The sequence below is a fragment of the Pyxicephalus adspersus genome, chromosome 7, assembly GCF_032062135.1.
Source record: "Pyxicephalus adspersus chromosome 7, UCB_Pads_2.0, whole genome shotgun sequence".
Classification (NCBI taxonomy): Eukaryota; Metazoa; Chordata; class Amphibia; order Anura; family Pyxicephalidae; genus Pyxicephalus; species Pyxicephalus adspersus.
In genome coordinates, this window is record NC_092864.1 from 15,624,232 (window position 1) to 15,641,251 (window position 17,020).

Genomic DNA, 17,020 nt, shown 5'->3' on the forward strand with positions numbered 1-17,020 from the left:
ATGGCCTTGAATCCAAAGCCACCAATCACATTTATCTTCAGACTTATTCCCACCAGAATGCATTTTAATGGATTTTCAGCAGAATGAAAATCAACTAAGGTTAAAAACCAATAATAATGGATGGGAGATATTCAAAGTGTTAAGAGAACTGGTGCATGCAGATGATGATTTCCATTTTTGATTTTATTGATGGAGTCCTTGGATGCTTATCTAAAATGTACATAAAAAAGTGTGTGAGCATGAGCAAAAGTATTAAATGGAATGAATAGTGCATCACTAATTCAACCTAATTTTTGAGTAAGTGGGTGACAAAGCAGAAGAGCAATCGAGATACAGTTGTCACCCAATAACATTAGCGAGAACTAAACTTTAGAAATGAATAATCATAACCAGGCAGGTCGTTTATGGCATAAGGGACAGGTGATGACCCTTCTGCAATAAAAGAACCTTATCTGCCTAATCGCAATATGCAGTCGCCTGTCTCCATTCTGTCATGGGCACCACCACCTTCATTCTTCTCCTTTTTCTGGTTTCATTCTTCAGGCCATCTTGATCCTTAATTCTTGATTGCCTAGTCCAGAGGTAGGCATACTCCGGCCTTTAGGCCCGATATGGCCTAGCCAGTTTTCCGGCCTAACGCCCCCCCCAGTTATTTATTGCTGGATCGGGCCCATTTGAATTGTCGCATTATCACAAGTTTCCACAATATCATTGATATCATCGAGTTGCCGCACAGTAGCCTTAATTACTATGCCTAAAGAGCAGAAGCAATGCGCATCTACCAGTCTCCGGAAGGTTGACCTCGAACGTCATGTCTTCAATGGACTGACAATTTATTCTTCGTCCAACGTGCCAACAAAACCCTGTGTTTAGTGTGCAACGACACCAACAGCACTTTCAAGCGGTTGAATCTCAAGGGGCATTTCGATGCCAAGCACGCGCAGACGTACAGAGACTTTCATTGACTTCTACCGTCAGCTGCCACATGCTCAGTTTCCAATGTTGTTAGCTCGTGCCAAGCATGTGATTGCAATGTTTGGCAGCACTTATTCGTGCGAGCAGCTGTTCTCCATAATGAAGTTTTGTAAGAACAATCTGCGCTCTCAGCTCACTGACAATCACCTTAATGACATTCTGATGCTAAACTTCTCATCATTAGAACCTGATATTGTATCCGTCTCTAAGAACATGCAACATCATGTTTCCCATTGATCGTACTGTTTTTTTAAATAAAAAACCTTTCCTTGGACATCTTGTTTTCTCTGGCCTAGTGTGTTTTCTTGACCTCCTGAAATTGCCTAGTAGTCCAAAAAGTTTGCCGACCGCTCGACTACTCGATCAAGAATAATTGGGAGTGCAGAGCCTCCCAGGATACCATGCATTTCCAGTAGGCTACTGGCTGTTCCTTCTACGCATGCCTGAGCATCTCGGGCGTGTGCGGAAGGAGTCCTTTTATCAATAGGGAAAAAAAATTGCCAACCTGAGATCAGCAAGTTTTCTCCCAATCTACGTCACCTAATCTTGCGCCTGTGCAATGCAAGATCGGGTGACGTAGGAAGAAGAACGCGAAAAAAGAGAGAAGAAGATGGTGGCACCTGGCACTCCCTCTGCACCAGCCAAAGACAGATGCTGGTACGTTGCGGGACCTGATGAAAGAAACCTCCTGACAGATAGACTGCTCTGTGGGGTTAAAGGTAAGTGTGATTTTTTTTGTTTTGGGTTTCCTTTCGCTTTAAGTGCATGGACCTTCACAGCAGGAATTGGGGTCACCAGGTATAGACTTAAAAAAACACCAAACAATGGTCTCACCCTTACAGCAATCTTCTGTGAACTATAGATCTATGTTCCTATATGTGCACCAGAAAAAAAGGTAAATATGTAAAAAATAAAAAAACTAATTCAGCCAAAACATTTAGGGGCTGAAAAGCAGCAATATATTACAATTTTGTTTTCATATATATATTTTTTTGGCCTCTGACCTCCATTGTTATCTGTGAGTAGCCTTCAAAATCATATGCCATATATGCTTGAATAAAAAACAATCCAAATATAAACCAAGATACCTACTATAGACTCAAGTATAAACCAAAGGCAAAAACACGTCTGGCACTGCTAACATTCAAAACAGTAATCAACAGAAAAGCCAATAAAATGAAAGTGAATAAATACATCAAAAAAACATTTATTTAAAATGGTGAAAAAAATGAATTATTGTGGGCTCGGCTTGTAGTTTATAGGTTAAACAAGTCGTTTTTTTCTTTACCTTTTTAACAAAAGGGGGAACCTTTGAAATAACTTTCATGTGTTCAGGGAACCCCTGCTATAATTATTATACCCACAAGTAACAGTACAAGAACATAATGGTCAATGGGAAGTTATGGTAAGTTACTGGTCATTGAGTAGAATGTCACCCTTACAGATAGGTAAAAAAGATCATTGGTAACTGACCTGAGAGAAACAAATTGCCCATTGCCTATAAGGAACTGCTAGCAAACCTCTAAAGGAAACACTGGGTTAAACCAATATGCACTTTTAAATTAGATATAATTTGTAATTTGCTCTTGAATGATCTTATATGCATTAGTATTGGCTACCTGTAGATGGTCATGTATTCTCCATGTGTAACATGGAGTAACGTGTGCTACAAACAACTTGTCTTTGACAGTTATGATCTGTCAAACTAAAGATGCAGTTACATAATATGCCACTAGGTGTTACTTGAGAATAAACCTAGATTTTAATTACATTTCAAGGGCAAATTATTTTAGTATATACTTAAATATATCATAATTTAAAATATGAATTCTAATCTTTTTGATGTATGTAAAAGACATAAAACCTACAGTAATGGATTAACATGCACAGTACAAAGCTTGGCATAGCAAATGTCTATGCAGTTTGAGCTCAGCTGGGAAATCAGTAGGGATATTAATTTGACAATGGTTAAACCAAAAAACAAACAATGCTGATCTTTTGAGGAAATTGTGCACAATGAAATTGTAAAGAAAGAAAAAAATGTTTCATTTGTTTGAAAAATGTGGATCGCAGTTTATACAGCTGGGGCTATGGAATAATCTTAGAAAAAACAGGATACTAGTTAAAAGAGCATCAGCAATCATAAAGTGTCAACCCCCCCCCCCCCCCTTCCCCCCCACACACACACACTTTCCCAGGTTTAATAATTGGTATTGCTATTATCCTAAAATAACTCAAAGGAAATCAGCGCAGTCACAGTGACCAGCGTCTGTCTGACTTACCTGTGAGTGACAGAGGGTGCACAGGCTAAGCAGCGAGAGCAGAGGTGGGGATCGCATCCACCTGGGGGGGGACAAAAGACAAACAGGATTAGCCATTAAATCCAGGATCCCTTCACATCATTTCTCCTGTTTCAAAAGAATCTGCCAGGATGGAAATATACATTAGCTGGTTTGTTTTACATGCTCTGCAGTCATCTTCATTCTTGCTTTATTACCATGTTTAGTTAAAATTGGACAAAAGGCACTTTAATATTAATATTATTATTATTACTACTAATAAACAGGATTTATATGGAGCCAACATATTACGCAGCGCTGTATATTAAATAGGGGTTGCAAATGACAGACAAATACAGACAGTGACACAGGAGGAGGAGAGGAACCTGCCCCGAAGAGCTTAGAATCTAGGAGATGGGGGAAGTAACATACAATAGGAAGGGAGATATGGAATTATGGGAAGTAGTGAGGGTTTAGAAGACAGAAGAAGATGGATAGGCAACATTGAAAAAATGGATTTCAAGTGGTCTTTTAAATGAGCAGAAAGTAGGAGCAAGCCGAATAGGATGAGGAAGACCATTCCAGAGAGTTGGGGCCACTCTAGAAAAGTCTTGGAAAGTTGCTCCTATACAGAGCTGATGGAGTTGAGTCTTTCATTATTGGAATGGCAGTAGTAGAATCTTGTACTGTGTTGGCAATTTATAAATGCAAAAATTTTGTAGCTCAGGTGAAACCCCTTTTTTGCTAACTTAATAAAAATGCTAGAATTAATTTTGGACTTAAGGCAGAATACTAGGACTCCTTAAAAGACATTTAAAAAAATTAGGGGTTGAGGCTAGGTTGGCGAATGAAAAATAGGTGCATAAAAGGCAGGACCCTGGATCGGGTATGTGACAAATGCAATCTGAGAAGGTATAAATTCAATTTTTATACATACGTACGGTTGGCTTCTCCTGGAATTAAAGCAAACTGCTGCTGTGCTCCCCGGAGCAGCAAACCCCACCACAGGTAAATGATTGAGCCTGAGCTAATTTTTGTTATTATTATTAATATTATTATTTATAAATGGGATTTATATAGTGCCAACATATTACACAGCGCTGTACATTAAATAGGGGCTGCAAATGACAGACAGTGACACAGGAGGAGGAGAGGACCCTGCCCTGAGCAGTTTACAATCTAGGAGGTGGGGGGATTACCACACAATAGGGAGGACGTTCTTTCTCCCAAGGGATAGCAACTGTGCAGCCAAAGTGACTTTGATTTTTTGATTGCAGATATATGCACACAATTATTACAAACCATTTGCCACAGTGTTCTGCCACAGATTAAACTACAGTCCTAACCAGATCTAAAATAGGCTTTAGATTGAAAAATAAAATTAATGGCTACAAAGTCACCTTAAATCCCAACTACAGACTAGCTGCCTCTTTCCCTAACCCCCTTTGAGCAACCCCCAAACCCCTTTACAAAAAAAAAAAGTTTTTCCATCTCTAGGAGTTTTTGGCAACACGCTAATGTTACATGGCTTTGTTATCTGCCAACATTGGGTGGTTCCTGAATACTGCAAAGTACATTGCTATGTGACAGTGTACAGTATATGTCTTTGAGCCGAGAGTGTTTTGATGATAGGGTCCTTGACACCCTGAGCTCATAGGAAGTGCATTAAATAGTGCAAGGCATCTCAGAAGCGGCTCAGAGCATGTTTGCTAAGTCTGCAGGGGATAGCGGGAGCCATAGGGTAAATATTGCATTGAAAGTTACTTTCAATTTCCCACATATATATATATTGTGGTATATTACTGGGGGTTGCTCATGATAACGGTATGCTTACAGGGCAGATCAGAAGCAGTAGACTCCAAAAGTCCAAAATAACAGCAGGTTTATTTGTTTAGGCAAGTGTTAGGGCACACTCTCCAGCACTTCAGAACAAAAATAACCAACAGTAGCCCGGCTGGGCCTCTTGCTACCTCACTTAGGGGCCCTCTCTTACTAACACACACTAAATCAACACTGTTTCACTCACAGTTCCAATCTGGTTTTGCCCGCTGGCTTTCCTGGAACTGTGTCCACTCTCATGCGGCCTGGAACCCACTCTGACTCCCTTCTCCTGCCTTGAACAGATTCTGTCTCCCTTCACAGCCTAGAACAGTTTCTGCCTGCCTTCTCAGCCTAGAACCCTCTGGTTGCCTTCTCAGCCTGGAACCCTCTGGCTGCCTTCTCATCACACTCCAGCCTCTGACTGATGACACTACAGCCTGCCACACACTGGCTGATCATCTCTCCATTGCACCTGAGTGCATGTGAATATAACCCAAATCAGGCTTGGGTTGGGCCAGGGAACCCACCCTTTCACTCCCTTGGCCGACTCCAGGGCCCTATAGTCCCTGGTTTCTTCCCTAGGAAACCTATCCAAACCTATTAATACTCTCTTTCCCTGGAGCCTTTAATACACTTTCCTGCCACTCTTAGTGACACTCTTTCACAATATATATATATATATATATATATATATATATACATATATATATATATATATAGAATTATAAATGGATTTGTCATTTAAAAATCAGATGCAAGGTCAACCTCAACCTAGTAATGAATTACTTTAATAATATTTTTTTTATCCTTTTACTCTTCAAACCTATTTTTAGAAATAGAAATGGTATATGTTTTATTGTAAAAGAATGAATTTCAAAGCCTTTTTCACACCTGAACTGCATTTCTTAGATCAAGGTCGGACGGTATATAAAAGGTTTGCTGGAGGTCTCATGAGACGATACGTGCGTCACTGCTCCACATTTGCACACTACCACCTTCATCACAAACAAGGCTATTTATAACAGCGATGGTGAAACAGCAAGAAATACATAAAGCATTGAATTTTGAAGTGACGTGGCAGAAAGTGATCAGATCTGATTCTACAATATGGGCATTTGGATTTATGAAAACTCAGAATAATAGGAATGGCAATTACAATTATATTTTAAATATGAGAGGCATTTGCTGAACTCCCTCTGAAAATGTTGGTTCACTGGCTCTTGCTTTGGCCTTTTAAGTTCAGAATGCTCCCAATCAATGATCTGGAAAAAAAGTATGCAACTAGGGAAAGTCACAGAAAAGTCTGAAGTCCTTATTATTATTCCAGTTCACCAAAGCATGATGGCCAACATGACGACCAGGCAGCTAGTATTTTTTTTTTTTTTAATTAATAAATATAGCCTGTATGTGTCTAAAAAATATACTTAGTTTATACTTTCAGTCAAGAAGCTAAATCCATATTTGAACTTTATATATGGAAACAGTTTTACCTTGCACCTGGCATCTAGGCTTGTGTATGTCACTTTTATCATAGATGTTTCCAACCGCCTGATGGCACACAGAACAAAGTCTACAGTGCAGCACATCGGTAACATTGTGGGGCAGTGAATCCCACAATGTGCACCCATGGAGCCTGATTTATTAAAGCTCTCCAAGGCTGGAGAAGATACACTTTCATCAGTGAAGCTTGGTGATACAGCAAACCTGGAATGGTCCAGAACTGAGAACATTTGCAAACAAATAGTAAATGACTTTTAAGAAATCCATTCCATGTGTGCTGGATCGCCTTCACTGATGAAAGTGTATCCTCTCCAGCCTTGGGGAGTTTTAATAAATCAGACCCATAGAGTTACTTTACCCAAGTCGGACCAATCAAAATGCCACATATTTCAAATTTGAAAGAGGACTGGAGATTGAAGATTGAATCACCTGAAATGGTGTAAAAATTGCAACATTGGAGTGGATTGGTTTGCAGATAAAATGTCATATTGTGCAAATAGTCTGTGAATATTTATGTGTGAAACTAAACATTCCTTTATTATAGTCTTTTTAATTCACATTTGTCCCAAAAGTAAATCAACGCGTTTCGCAGATTGTAATGTCTGCTTCTTCAGGAGCAAAGTGGGCATATCAGACCTGTATAATAAATGATTGATATACATGAAAAAACACAAAACAATAATCTACAAAATGAAAAAAAAACATACTATAATAATACATCATATAGAAGAATTGTATATATAATTTAGAGATGCACCACTCAAGGCTATGTTTGCAAGAACCAGCTATGAGGGCCCAGGTTAAGAAGGGTATCATCTCTCAATTTTTTTGGGTTTACTTATACTAAAAGAAATATGGGACCTAAAAGGAAAGTTACAGTCCCAGATGATTTGAGATGTGTTCATAATTATAGCACTATCCAGCACTTTTTAATTTATTAACCAGTTATTAACTTATTAACCAGTAATTATTAAAACTTTTGTAACCTGTCAAGTCGGGAAGTTTGAAATTCTAATTTTCTCCTAAATATATGCAAGAAAATGAGCCTGATCTCCAGAGAATCTCTATATAACTCATAAATCATGATTAGACATTATTAATCTAAAACACTAAGACAAATTAAAAATTGGCAGATCTACACTTCTCCCTGTTCTTTCATCACTACCCAGCATATTGCAGAACAAAGCCTAGAAGTTGGCGGCCAGTGGGAAGAGTCACTTTTAAAGCACAATATCTCATGCAGGTGTGGGAGAGGCGATAAGAAAATCCACAACTTTGAGTTGTCAACAGAAGGATAAACAGGTAATCAATAGGGACATGTGTTGTAGCAGCAACTAAATAAGGGGATAAAGAGATGTTCTCTCACCTTCTGGTGTGTCTACAGGAAAAGGAATTAAAGGAAATCTCCTTAATGGAATACAGATAGAAAATAAAATGACATGGGCAACCACAAGTGCAGAATTCTACCTTTGATTGTGTCCGAAATTCTCAAATACCTTGTGTCACATAATTACATCAGGTTGAAAAAAGAAAAAAAGTTCATATAGAAAAGGAAAAAAGGAAACATTCTAGAAAACCTAGTAAAAATAAACATACTAGAAAACCTGCATATTTCACATAGAAACATAAATGAACAGTTGATCCAGAGGAAGGCAAAAAATCCTTATAAAGTCTGGTTCAATTTACTGCAACGGTAAATAAATCCTTCTTGATTCTTTAAGGCAATCGAATGTTCCCTGGATCAACAGTCTATGGTGTCATTTCATTTAAAATGTAATACTCAGTTATAAAATATGGTTATAGAAATGCATCCAGCCTTTTTATAAAACAACCTACAGAAAGTGTTAAAACTACTTCCTGGGGGAGCCTATTCCACATTTTCACAGACCTTACTGTAAAGAATAACTTCAGACAATAAACTTCTTTTCCACCAGGCGCAAAAAACACCCCCTTGTCCTTCACAATGACCTTAGATTGAATAATGTTTAAGCATTTTCTCTATATGGACTGTTTATATATTTATACAGGGTGATCATATCCCCGATAAGTCTCTTCTGAAGGGAGAATAGATTCAGTTCAGCTAATCTCTCCTCATAGCTGAGCTCCTCCATTCCGTTTATTAGTTTAGTTGCCCTTCTCTGCACTCTCCCCAATTTCACAATGTCCTTTTTGTGAACTGATCCCAAACTGGACTGGATATTCCAGATGAGGTCTGACCAATGCTTTGTACAGGGGCAGGATAATGTCTCCATCTCTGCAGTCTATTCCTCTTTTATTACAATAAAGTACTTTGCTAGCTTAAGATCTTGCAGCATTGCATGCTGTTATTAAGTCTATGATCTACCAGAACCCCCAGATCCCTTTCCATTTCTGACTCCCCAAATGTATTCCCCTTATGAAGCATGCATGTTGTTAGCCCCCAAGTGCATAACAATAGGTATTCTTGTGCATGCTAAATATGCCAAAAACAACAAATTACACACTACCTACACATATTTGTAATAAAACACACACCTGCCCCAATAGAGATTTATAGTTAAAACCTAAATCCATAAAACAAAAAAAAACATGACTGATAACTGATATACAGTTGGTTGATCTCATTATTCATCATGAAAATGATGATTTAGGATATGCTTAAAGAAGGAACAGCTTTTTTTACTATCCTTCTAGGCTTCACAAAACATTGGCTTAAAAGTTCTTTCCATTCAATTTGGAATCAGATAAAATATTTTTCATTACGATTGTCAGAAATCAATACAGCAACAAACATTCTACTGGTAAGTCAGCACACCAACTTCAGTAAAACAGTCATCCAACTTCTAAGCATCAAACATAACGGGGGGGTATGCAAAATTATCTTTGAAAAATGAACATATAAAGCCTCCTATAGCAAGCAGTCTATATTTGAATAATTAAAATGGAATTTAACCCCCCTCCATCAACGTTTTGAGTCCCTGGAGGTTTAAGTGATTTGCAAGCATGCATATTTCCACATTATGGCTCCTCCACTCAAACACTGATGCTTCCATCATTACCCAATCTACTTCCAGGTCCTGAGTCTTCAACCATTTTTATTGGTTGGGTCAAGATGATGTTACTAACTTTTTTAGAATGCTTTTATATTTAAAACATAATTAGCCCTACTCATATTTTTTAATATTTATATTGTTTTTATTACAAAGTTAGTTAAAAGTTTGTTAAAAAGTTAACAAAATAAAAACACCTTTACTCAATTTGTACATTGCATTGGTCGATAAGGTATGAGGTCAAATATTAACTTGTTGTCTCCATAACATTAACTTTCAATACGGACTGCCTCCATGCTTCAGTGTGTTCAGTGCATGATGAGTTGCAGAGAGTCTAGAATTAGCTCTGCACATGCTGACAGCTACTTAAAGCGTACCTAAACTCAGAATTTTCACCTTTTCATAAAAGGGTAGACAATCCTTTTATTTAAAGTAAAAATTCTGTTTGTGTTTAAAAAAAAGGGTGCAGTACCGCCCCCTTAATTCTAGATCGCTTAGGTGATTGAGAGTGAATGGGAGAGCAGAGCAGAGCTCGGGCATGTGCAGTAGGAGCAGCCTCCTGGGATGCGTGATGTAGGTATCCCGGAGGCTATTGGCTGCTCCTACTGCACATGCCCGAGCATCAAAAGGGGAAAAATTGTCGATCTCGCACATGCGCAGTGAGGTCGGCAAGTTTGTTTCCCAATCTACGTCACCCCAACTCCTCGGGTGATGTAGGAAGAAGAACCTGGAAGAAGAGGAGAAGATGGCGGGCCTGGAGTGCCGGACCAAGGGCGGATACCGGGACGACAGATGAAAGAAACCTCCCAATGGATCAACTGCTCTGCAGGATTGAAGGTATGTAGGATTTTTTTGTTTTGGGAAGTTTTGGGTTTACTTAATCTTTAAGAGTGAAGAATTAGACAGCTCTGTCTTTAACTGGAAACAGAAGAATTTAGCTGATCATTCGGCTGTGTGTTTACCCAAACTCTTGCTAAGCACAGAGCTAAATTTCACACTTGTTACCTGCTGTCTGGTAAATAATGGTAATAATAATAATAATAATATTAATTATTATTATTATTATTATTATTATTATTAATAATAACACTGGTCAACAAACATATTCTTGCCATACAGAATAAAGTCATTTGAGGTTATGTTTGATGCACAGTTGGTTTTGCTAGATTGGCTCTAGTTTTTGAAATGATCTCAATAATAACCTCACAGAAAACTAATGAAACATGAAAATTAGGCAAAATTAAACTAAATATGCCTATGTATACAAAATTAAATTTTTGAAATAGTTAATCTCAGTATATTCTATATTCAGTATATTAACAGAACTAATCACAAAGAAGTAATTGAAAAACTCAGTTTGTATGATTTCTTTTTATGCTGATGATCAGGACAATCACGTTGAAGGCTCAAGCAGTAGTCTGCCATCATGTGTCTATCCCATCTGCTCTGATACATTTCTTCCACCACCTTTATATCTTGATGGAACCTCTCCCCTTGTTCCTCACTGAAATCGCCAAGGTTTTCTGGAAATTTTTCGAAATTGCTAGGAAGATAGTGTACCTTTATGCTCATAGTAGCACCCAAATTTTTAAGAAGTTCTTCACTACCATGACATAGCTGTGCCAGGCAGAAGCTTCAGTATCAGTCATGTAACTTGTGAAATTTGAATCATTTATCAGTTTCCGAATTTGCGGCCCATCAAAATTCCTGCTTTTAATTTTTCAGTACTCAATCTAGGGAAGATTCTACAAATGTATTTGAAGCAATTACCATCCTTGTTCAGAGCTCCAACAAATTGCTTCATTAATCCCAAATTTATGTGTAGTGGAGGGAGAATGATTTTTTCTTTGTCAACCATTGGCTCGTTAATAATGTTCGCTGCACCTTTTTCCATGTTTTCCCTTGGAGGCCATGTCACTTTTTTCCAGTGATCCTGCTTTGCTCTACTATCCCACTAGCAGATAAAACATGGGTAATTTGTGTATCTACTTTGCCACCATTTTTAAATCAACACATATGGACCATTGGTGTTCATGATAGCAAAGCTTTTGTAGGATCATTTTGATATTTTCATATTCTTCTTTAAGTTTTGTTGAGTGACCAATTGGAATTGATGCATAGCAGTTGTCATTATACAGTAAAACAGATTTCAAACTTCGAGTGGAACTGTCTATGAAAAGCTGCCAGTCCTCTGCTTGGTATTCTGGTACTCCCATATGGGCTAGTAGTCCAGGGATGTTACAACAGTACATGGGGTCTCCATCTTCACTGAAATATGATAGGAGTGTCACCTCTGTTGTCCTATAAACTGTTATTTTAACTTCCGGTCTCAGGCAGTTATTTTCTTTTAGCCTGGATGCTAAAAGTTCAGATACTTGTTTTGACAGACTTAGGTCACATATTAAATCATTGAGCTCTTCTTGGGAGAACTGCTGGTTTGATGAAACACTTCCTTCATATTCATTCCCCCTAGACAGTATGAAGCATGCATGTTAGCCCCCAAGTGCATAATTTTACATTTATCTATATTAAATGTCATTTGCCACTTGGCTGCCCAATCAAACAGTACATCCAGGTCTGCTTGTAGATTATAGACATTTACAACTTGTGTCCAACTGTCACTTTCTATGTTATCTGAAAATAATTATCCCTCTCTGAATATATCAACAGACTACAGGGTGAATACCTTTTAGGCTGTGAAGACGGGGTATGAGTAGCTTGGCCAGAGAAAACTGGTAAGGACACTGCTAATGACATTTAAGGCTTAATTTATAAAGGAGCAAATCACCATTGAAGTGGTGTTATGTTCAGAATATTAACAGCAATATTGGATTTGGCCCATTTATAAAAGATGGGCTTTAGCTAATGTCGGTATATTTATAATATGATGATCAGACCTGTTGTACCTGTAGACCTGCCTATAGAGATTGCCATTTGAATAGTAGTATTTTCCAAAGAAATTTATAAAGGTTAGCGATTTTTTTTTTTTAAACATCCCCATCACTACTTTTCTCAAGTTTCCAAAACTAGCATATTTGACGTTAATTAAAGTGAATGGACTCATAGGCCTCTTTTAAATGTGGTGATCATTTGGTCCATTTGAGTGAATGCAACTTCAGGTTGACAATTCTGGATAATTACATTATGGTGATAAAAGCACTGATCACCACCTTGGAAAATCTGATTGTCCTTTTATAAGCCTTTCTCTACAAAGGTGGCAATCAGATTCAAAAGATGGAGAACAAGGCAAAAAAAGGCAATTTATCAGATCACCAATGTTTAGTCTACCAATTTACTGTTCTGACAGCCCACAATATAATTTTGGAGCACATTTTGGGTAGCTAACCTGGTCATTTTCAGTACTTGCAGGGTCTTTAAAACAATAAAACCTGGCAGATAAATTCCTTATATGTTCTTAATAAAAGGTTTTCTGCCACAAACAATTATTACCACTGTCAGGGAGGGTTTCCAGACCCAATCTTTCAAAATCATAGCCACAATAAGTATTCTTGTGCATGCTAAATATGCCAAAAACAACAAATTACACACTACCTACACATATTTGTAATAAAAGACACACCTGGCCCAATAGAGATTTATAGTTAAAACCTATATCCATAAAATAAAAAAAACTGATATACAGTTGGTTGATCTCATTATTCATCATGAAAATGTATATAAATCTTTTTAGGATATGCTCAAAGAAGGAACAGCTTTTCTTACTATTTTTCTAGGCTTCACAAAACATTGGCTTAAAAGTTCTTTCCATTCAATTTTGAATCTGATAAAATATTTTTTATTACGATTGTCAGAAATCAATACAGCAACAAACATTCTACTGGTAAGTCAACACACGGAAGTCTTTACATTGTACCCCTCTGTAATGTTGTATACTAGCATGGCATCCAATATCCAACTTCTAGGCATCAACCCTATCTGGGGGTATACAAAATTATTTTTAAAAATGAACATATAAAGCCTCCTATATAAAGCAGTCTATATTTGAATCATTAAAATGGAATTTAACCCCCCTCCATCAACATTTTGAGTCCCTTGAGGTTTTAGTGATTTGCAAGCATGCATATTTCCACATTATGGCTCCTCCACTCAAACAATGATGCTTCCATCATTACCCAATCTACTTCCAGGTCCTGAGTCTTCAACCATTTTTTTGTTTGGGTCAAGATGATGTTACTACCTTTTTTAGAATGCTTTCATTTTTAAAACATAATTAGCCCTACTCATATTTTTTATTTTTTAATATTTATATTGTTTTTATTACATTAAAAAGTTAACAAAATAAACAACTTCACTTAATTTGCAAATTGCATTGGTTGATAAGGTAAAAGGTCAAATGTCAACTTGTTGTCTCCATAACATTAACATTCAATACGGACTGCTTCCATGCTTCAGTGTGTTCAGCTAATGCAGAGTCTAGCATTAGCTCTGCACATGCTGACAGCTACTTAAAGTGTACCTAAACTCAGAATTGTCACTTTTCATAAAATGGCAGGCAACCCTTTTATTTAAAGTAACAATTCTGTTTGTTTGTGTTTTTTTTTTTGATACAACACCCTTTTTTAAAAAAAAAAAAGGTTGCAGTACCGCCCCCTTTATCCTCGATTACTTAGCTGATTAAGAATAAATGGGAGAGCAGAGCAGAGCTCGGGCATGTGCAGTAGGAGCAGCCTCCTGGGATGTGTGATTTAGGTATCCCGGGAGGCTATTGGCTGCTCCTACTGCACATGCCCGAGCATCAGAAGGAGCCCTTTACATCAAAAGGGGAAAAATTGTCAATCTCGCACATGCGCAGTGAGGTCGGCAAGTTTGTTTCCCAATCTATGCCACCCCAACTCGCACCTGCGTCGGGTGACGTAGGAAGAAGAACCCGGAAGAAGAGAAGAAGATGGTGGGCCTGGGGTGCCGGACCAAAGGCGGATACCGGGACAACAGATGAAAGAAACCTCCCGATGGATCGACTGCTCTACATTGATGGATTGGATTGAAGGTAAGTAGGATTTTTTTTGTTTTGGGAAGTTTTGGGTTTACTTAATCTTTAAGAATGAAGAACTAGATACCTCTGTCTTTAACTGGAAACAGAAGAATTTAGCTGATCATTCGGCTGTGTGTTTACCCAAACTCTTGCTATGCACAGAGCTAAATTTCACACTTGTTACCTGCTGTCTGGTAAATAATGTTAATACCTAATATTATTATTATTATTATTATTATTATTAATATTAATAACACTGGTCAACAAACATATTCTTGCCATACAGATTAAAGTAATTTGAGGTTATGTTTGATGCACAGTTGGTTTTGCTAGATTGGCTCTAGTTTTTGAAATAATGATCTCAATAATAACCTCACAGAAATCTAATGAAACATGAAAATTAGGCAAAATTGAACTAAATATGCCTATGTATACAAAATTAAATTTTTGAAATACTTAATCTCCGTATATTCTATATTCAGTATATTTACAGAACTAATCACAAAGAAGTAATTGAAAAACTCAGTTTGTATCATTTCCTTTTATGCTGATGCATGATGCCTTCGTCTGCCATCATGTGTCTATCCCATCTGCCCTGATACCTTTCTTCCATCACCTTTAAATCTTGATCGTATCTCTCCCCTTGTTCCTCACTGAAATCGCCAAGGTTTTCTGGAAATTTTTGCAAATTGCTAGGAAGATAGTGTACCTTTATGCTCATAGTAGCACACACATTTTTGATGGGCACGTATTTCGGCCCATCAAAGATTCCTGCTTTTAATTTTTCAGTACTCAATCCAGGGAAGAATCTACAAATGTATTTGAAGCAATCACTGTCCTTGTTCAGAGCTCCAACAAATTGCTTCATTAATCCCAACTTTATGTGTAGTGGAGGGAGAATTATTTTTTCTTTGTCAACCAATGGCTCGTTAATGATGTTCGCTGCATCTTTTTCCATGTTTTCCCTTGGAGGCCATGTCACTTTTTTCCCGTGATCCTGCTTTGTTCTACTATCCCACAAGCAGATGAAACATGGGTACTTTGTGTATTCACTTTGCTGTCCAAGTAGGAATTTCACCATTTTTAAAATCAACACATATGGACCATTGGTGTTCATGATAGCAAAGCTTTTGTAAGACCATTTGGATATTTTCATATTTTCTTTAAGTTTTGTTGAGTAACCAATTGGAACTGATGCAAACCAGTTGCCATTATACAGTAAAACAGATTTCAAACTTCGAGTGGAACTGGCTATGAAAAGCCGCCAGTCTTTTGCTCGGTATTCTGGTCCTCCCATATGGGCTAGTAGTCCAGGGATGTTACAACAGTACACAAAGTCTCCATCTTCACTGAAATATGTTAGGAGTGTCACCTCTCTTGTCCTATAAACTGTTATTTTAACTTCCGGTCCCAGACAGTTCTTTTCTTTTAGTCGAGATGCTAGAAGTTCAGATGCTTGTTTTGACAGACTTAGGTCACGTATTAAATCATTGAGCTCTTCTTGGGGGAACTGCTGGTTTGATGAAACACTTCCTTCAAATTCACTACCACTGCTAACTCCTGGATTACACTCCAAACCCTGTATATCCTCCATGTCCGATACAGGAATATCAGGGAGTGTACTGAACACTGGTATGGGAACATCAGCACCATGCGGCACAGGTCGTCTTGCGGATTCCAATCACGGTACTCCCACTTGTTTTTCTTGTAACGATTGAAACCTTTTACATTCACAGCACAAAAATAACAATCCTTATGATGATTTTTGGGCTCTCGCCATACCATAGGTACACCAAATTTCAAACGTTTCAGTTTTCCATTTTTCCACTGACATAGACACTCTACACAAGTTTTGCACACCATATGGGGAGCCCAAATCTTGGTCCCCCAGTTTAATACCAAAATATGTAAGATATGCTTGTTTCACAAATTCTGTAAAGTTTCTTTTCAGTTTTTGCTGGGAATAGTCACCACAAATTTAGCAAAATACATTAGGATCATTTAAACAACTTCTTCTTGAAGAACTCATATTTCTGTAAAAAAAGAAAACGTATGAAATAAAAAGATGGCTTAATGAAAGTTCCATGAAAATAATGCTACATTTATTATATAATATGCAAAACATCAGTGTAAAGATCTTTGTAATCATCTTTATCATCAATAAAGATTGATAATATTATGCTGCGTTAACATTTGTTGTTAGTAAAATTGTCTATTCCGATTCCTGCATCACAAGAACTACAGCCAATTCAATGAAACTGATGTAATTTCTGGATTCAGCAGACCTGAAACACACTAAATAAATGGAAATTTGGCAAGTGAAAAAATATTTTTGTTAAGCTGTGTAATAAACAGTATTTATATATATATACAGTATTTATATATATATATATATATATATATATAGATATAGATAGCGCCAA

The 17,020-nt window shown here is 37.4% G+C and overlaps 1 protein-coding gene across 1 annotated transcript in view; it reads right to left on the reverse strand.

Annotated features, from left to right (window-relative positions):
• LOC140334764 (glucagon receptor-like) overlaps positions 1-17,020 on the reverse strand; it is a 50,620-nt gene that overhangs the window by 25,506 nt on the left and 8,094 nt on the right. The window contains exon 2 of the mRNA XM_072417005.1: positions 3,258-3,318. Coding sequence (XP_072273106.1) covers positions 3,258-3,318 — 61 coding nt within the window. The remainder of the gene's footprint in view (positions 1-3,257; positions 3,319-17,020) is intronic.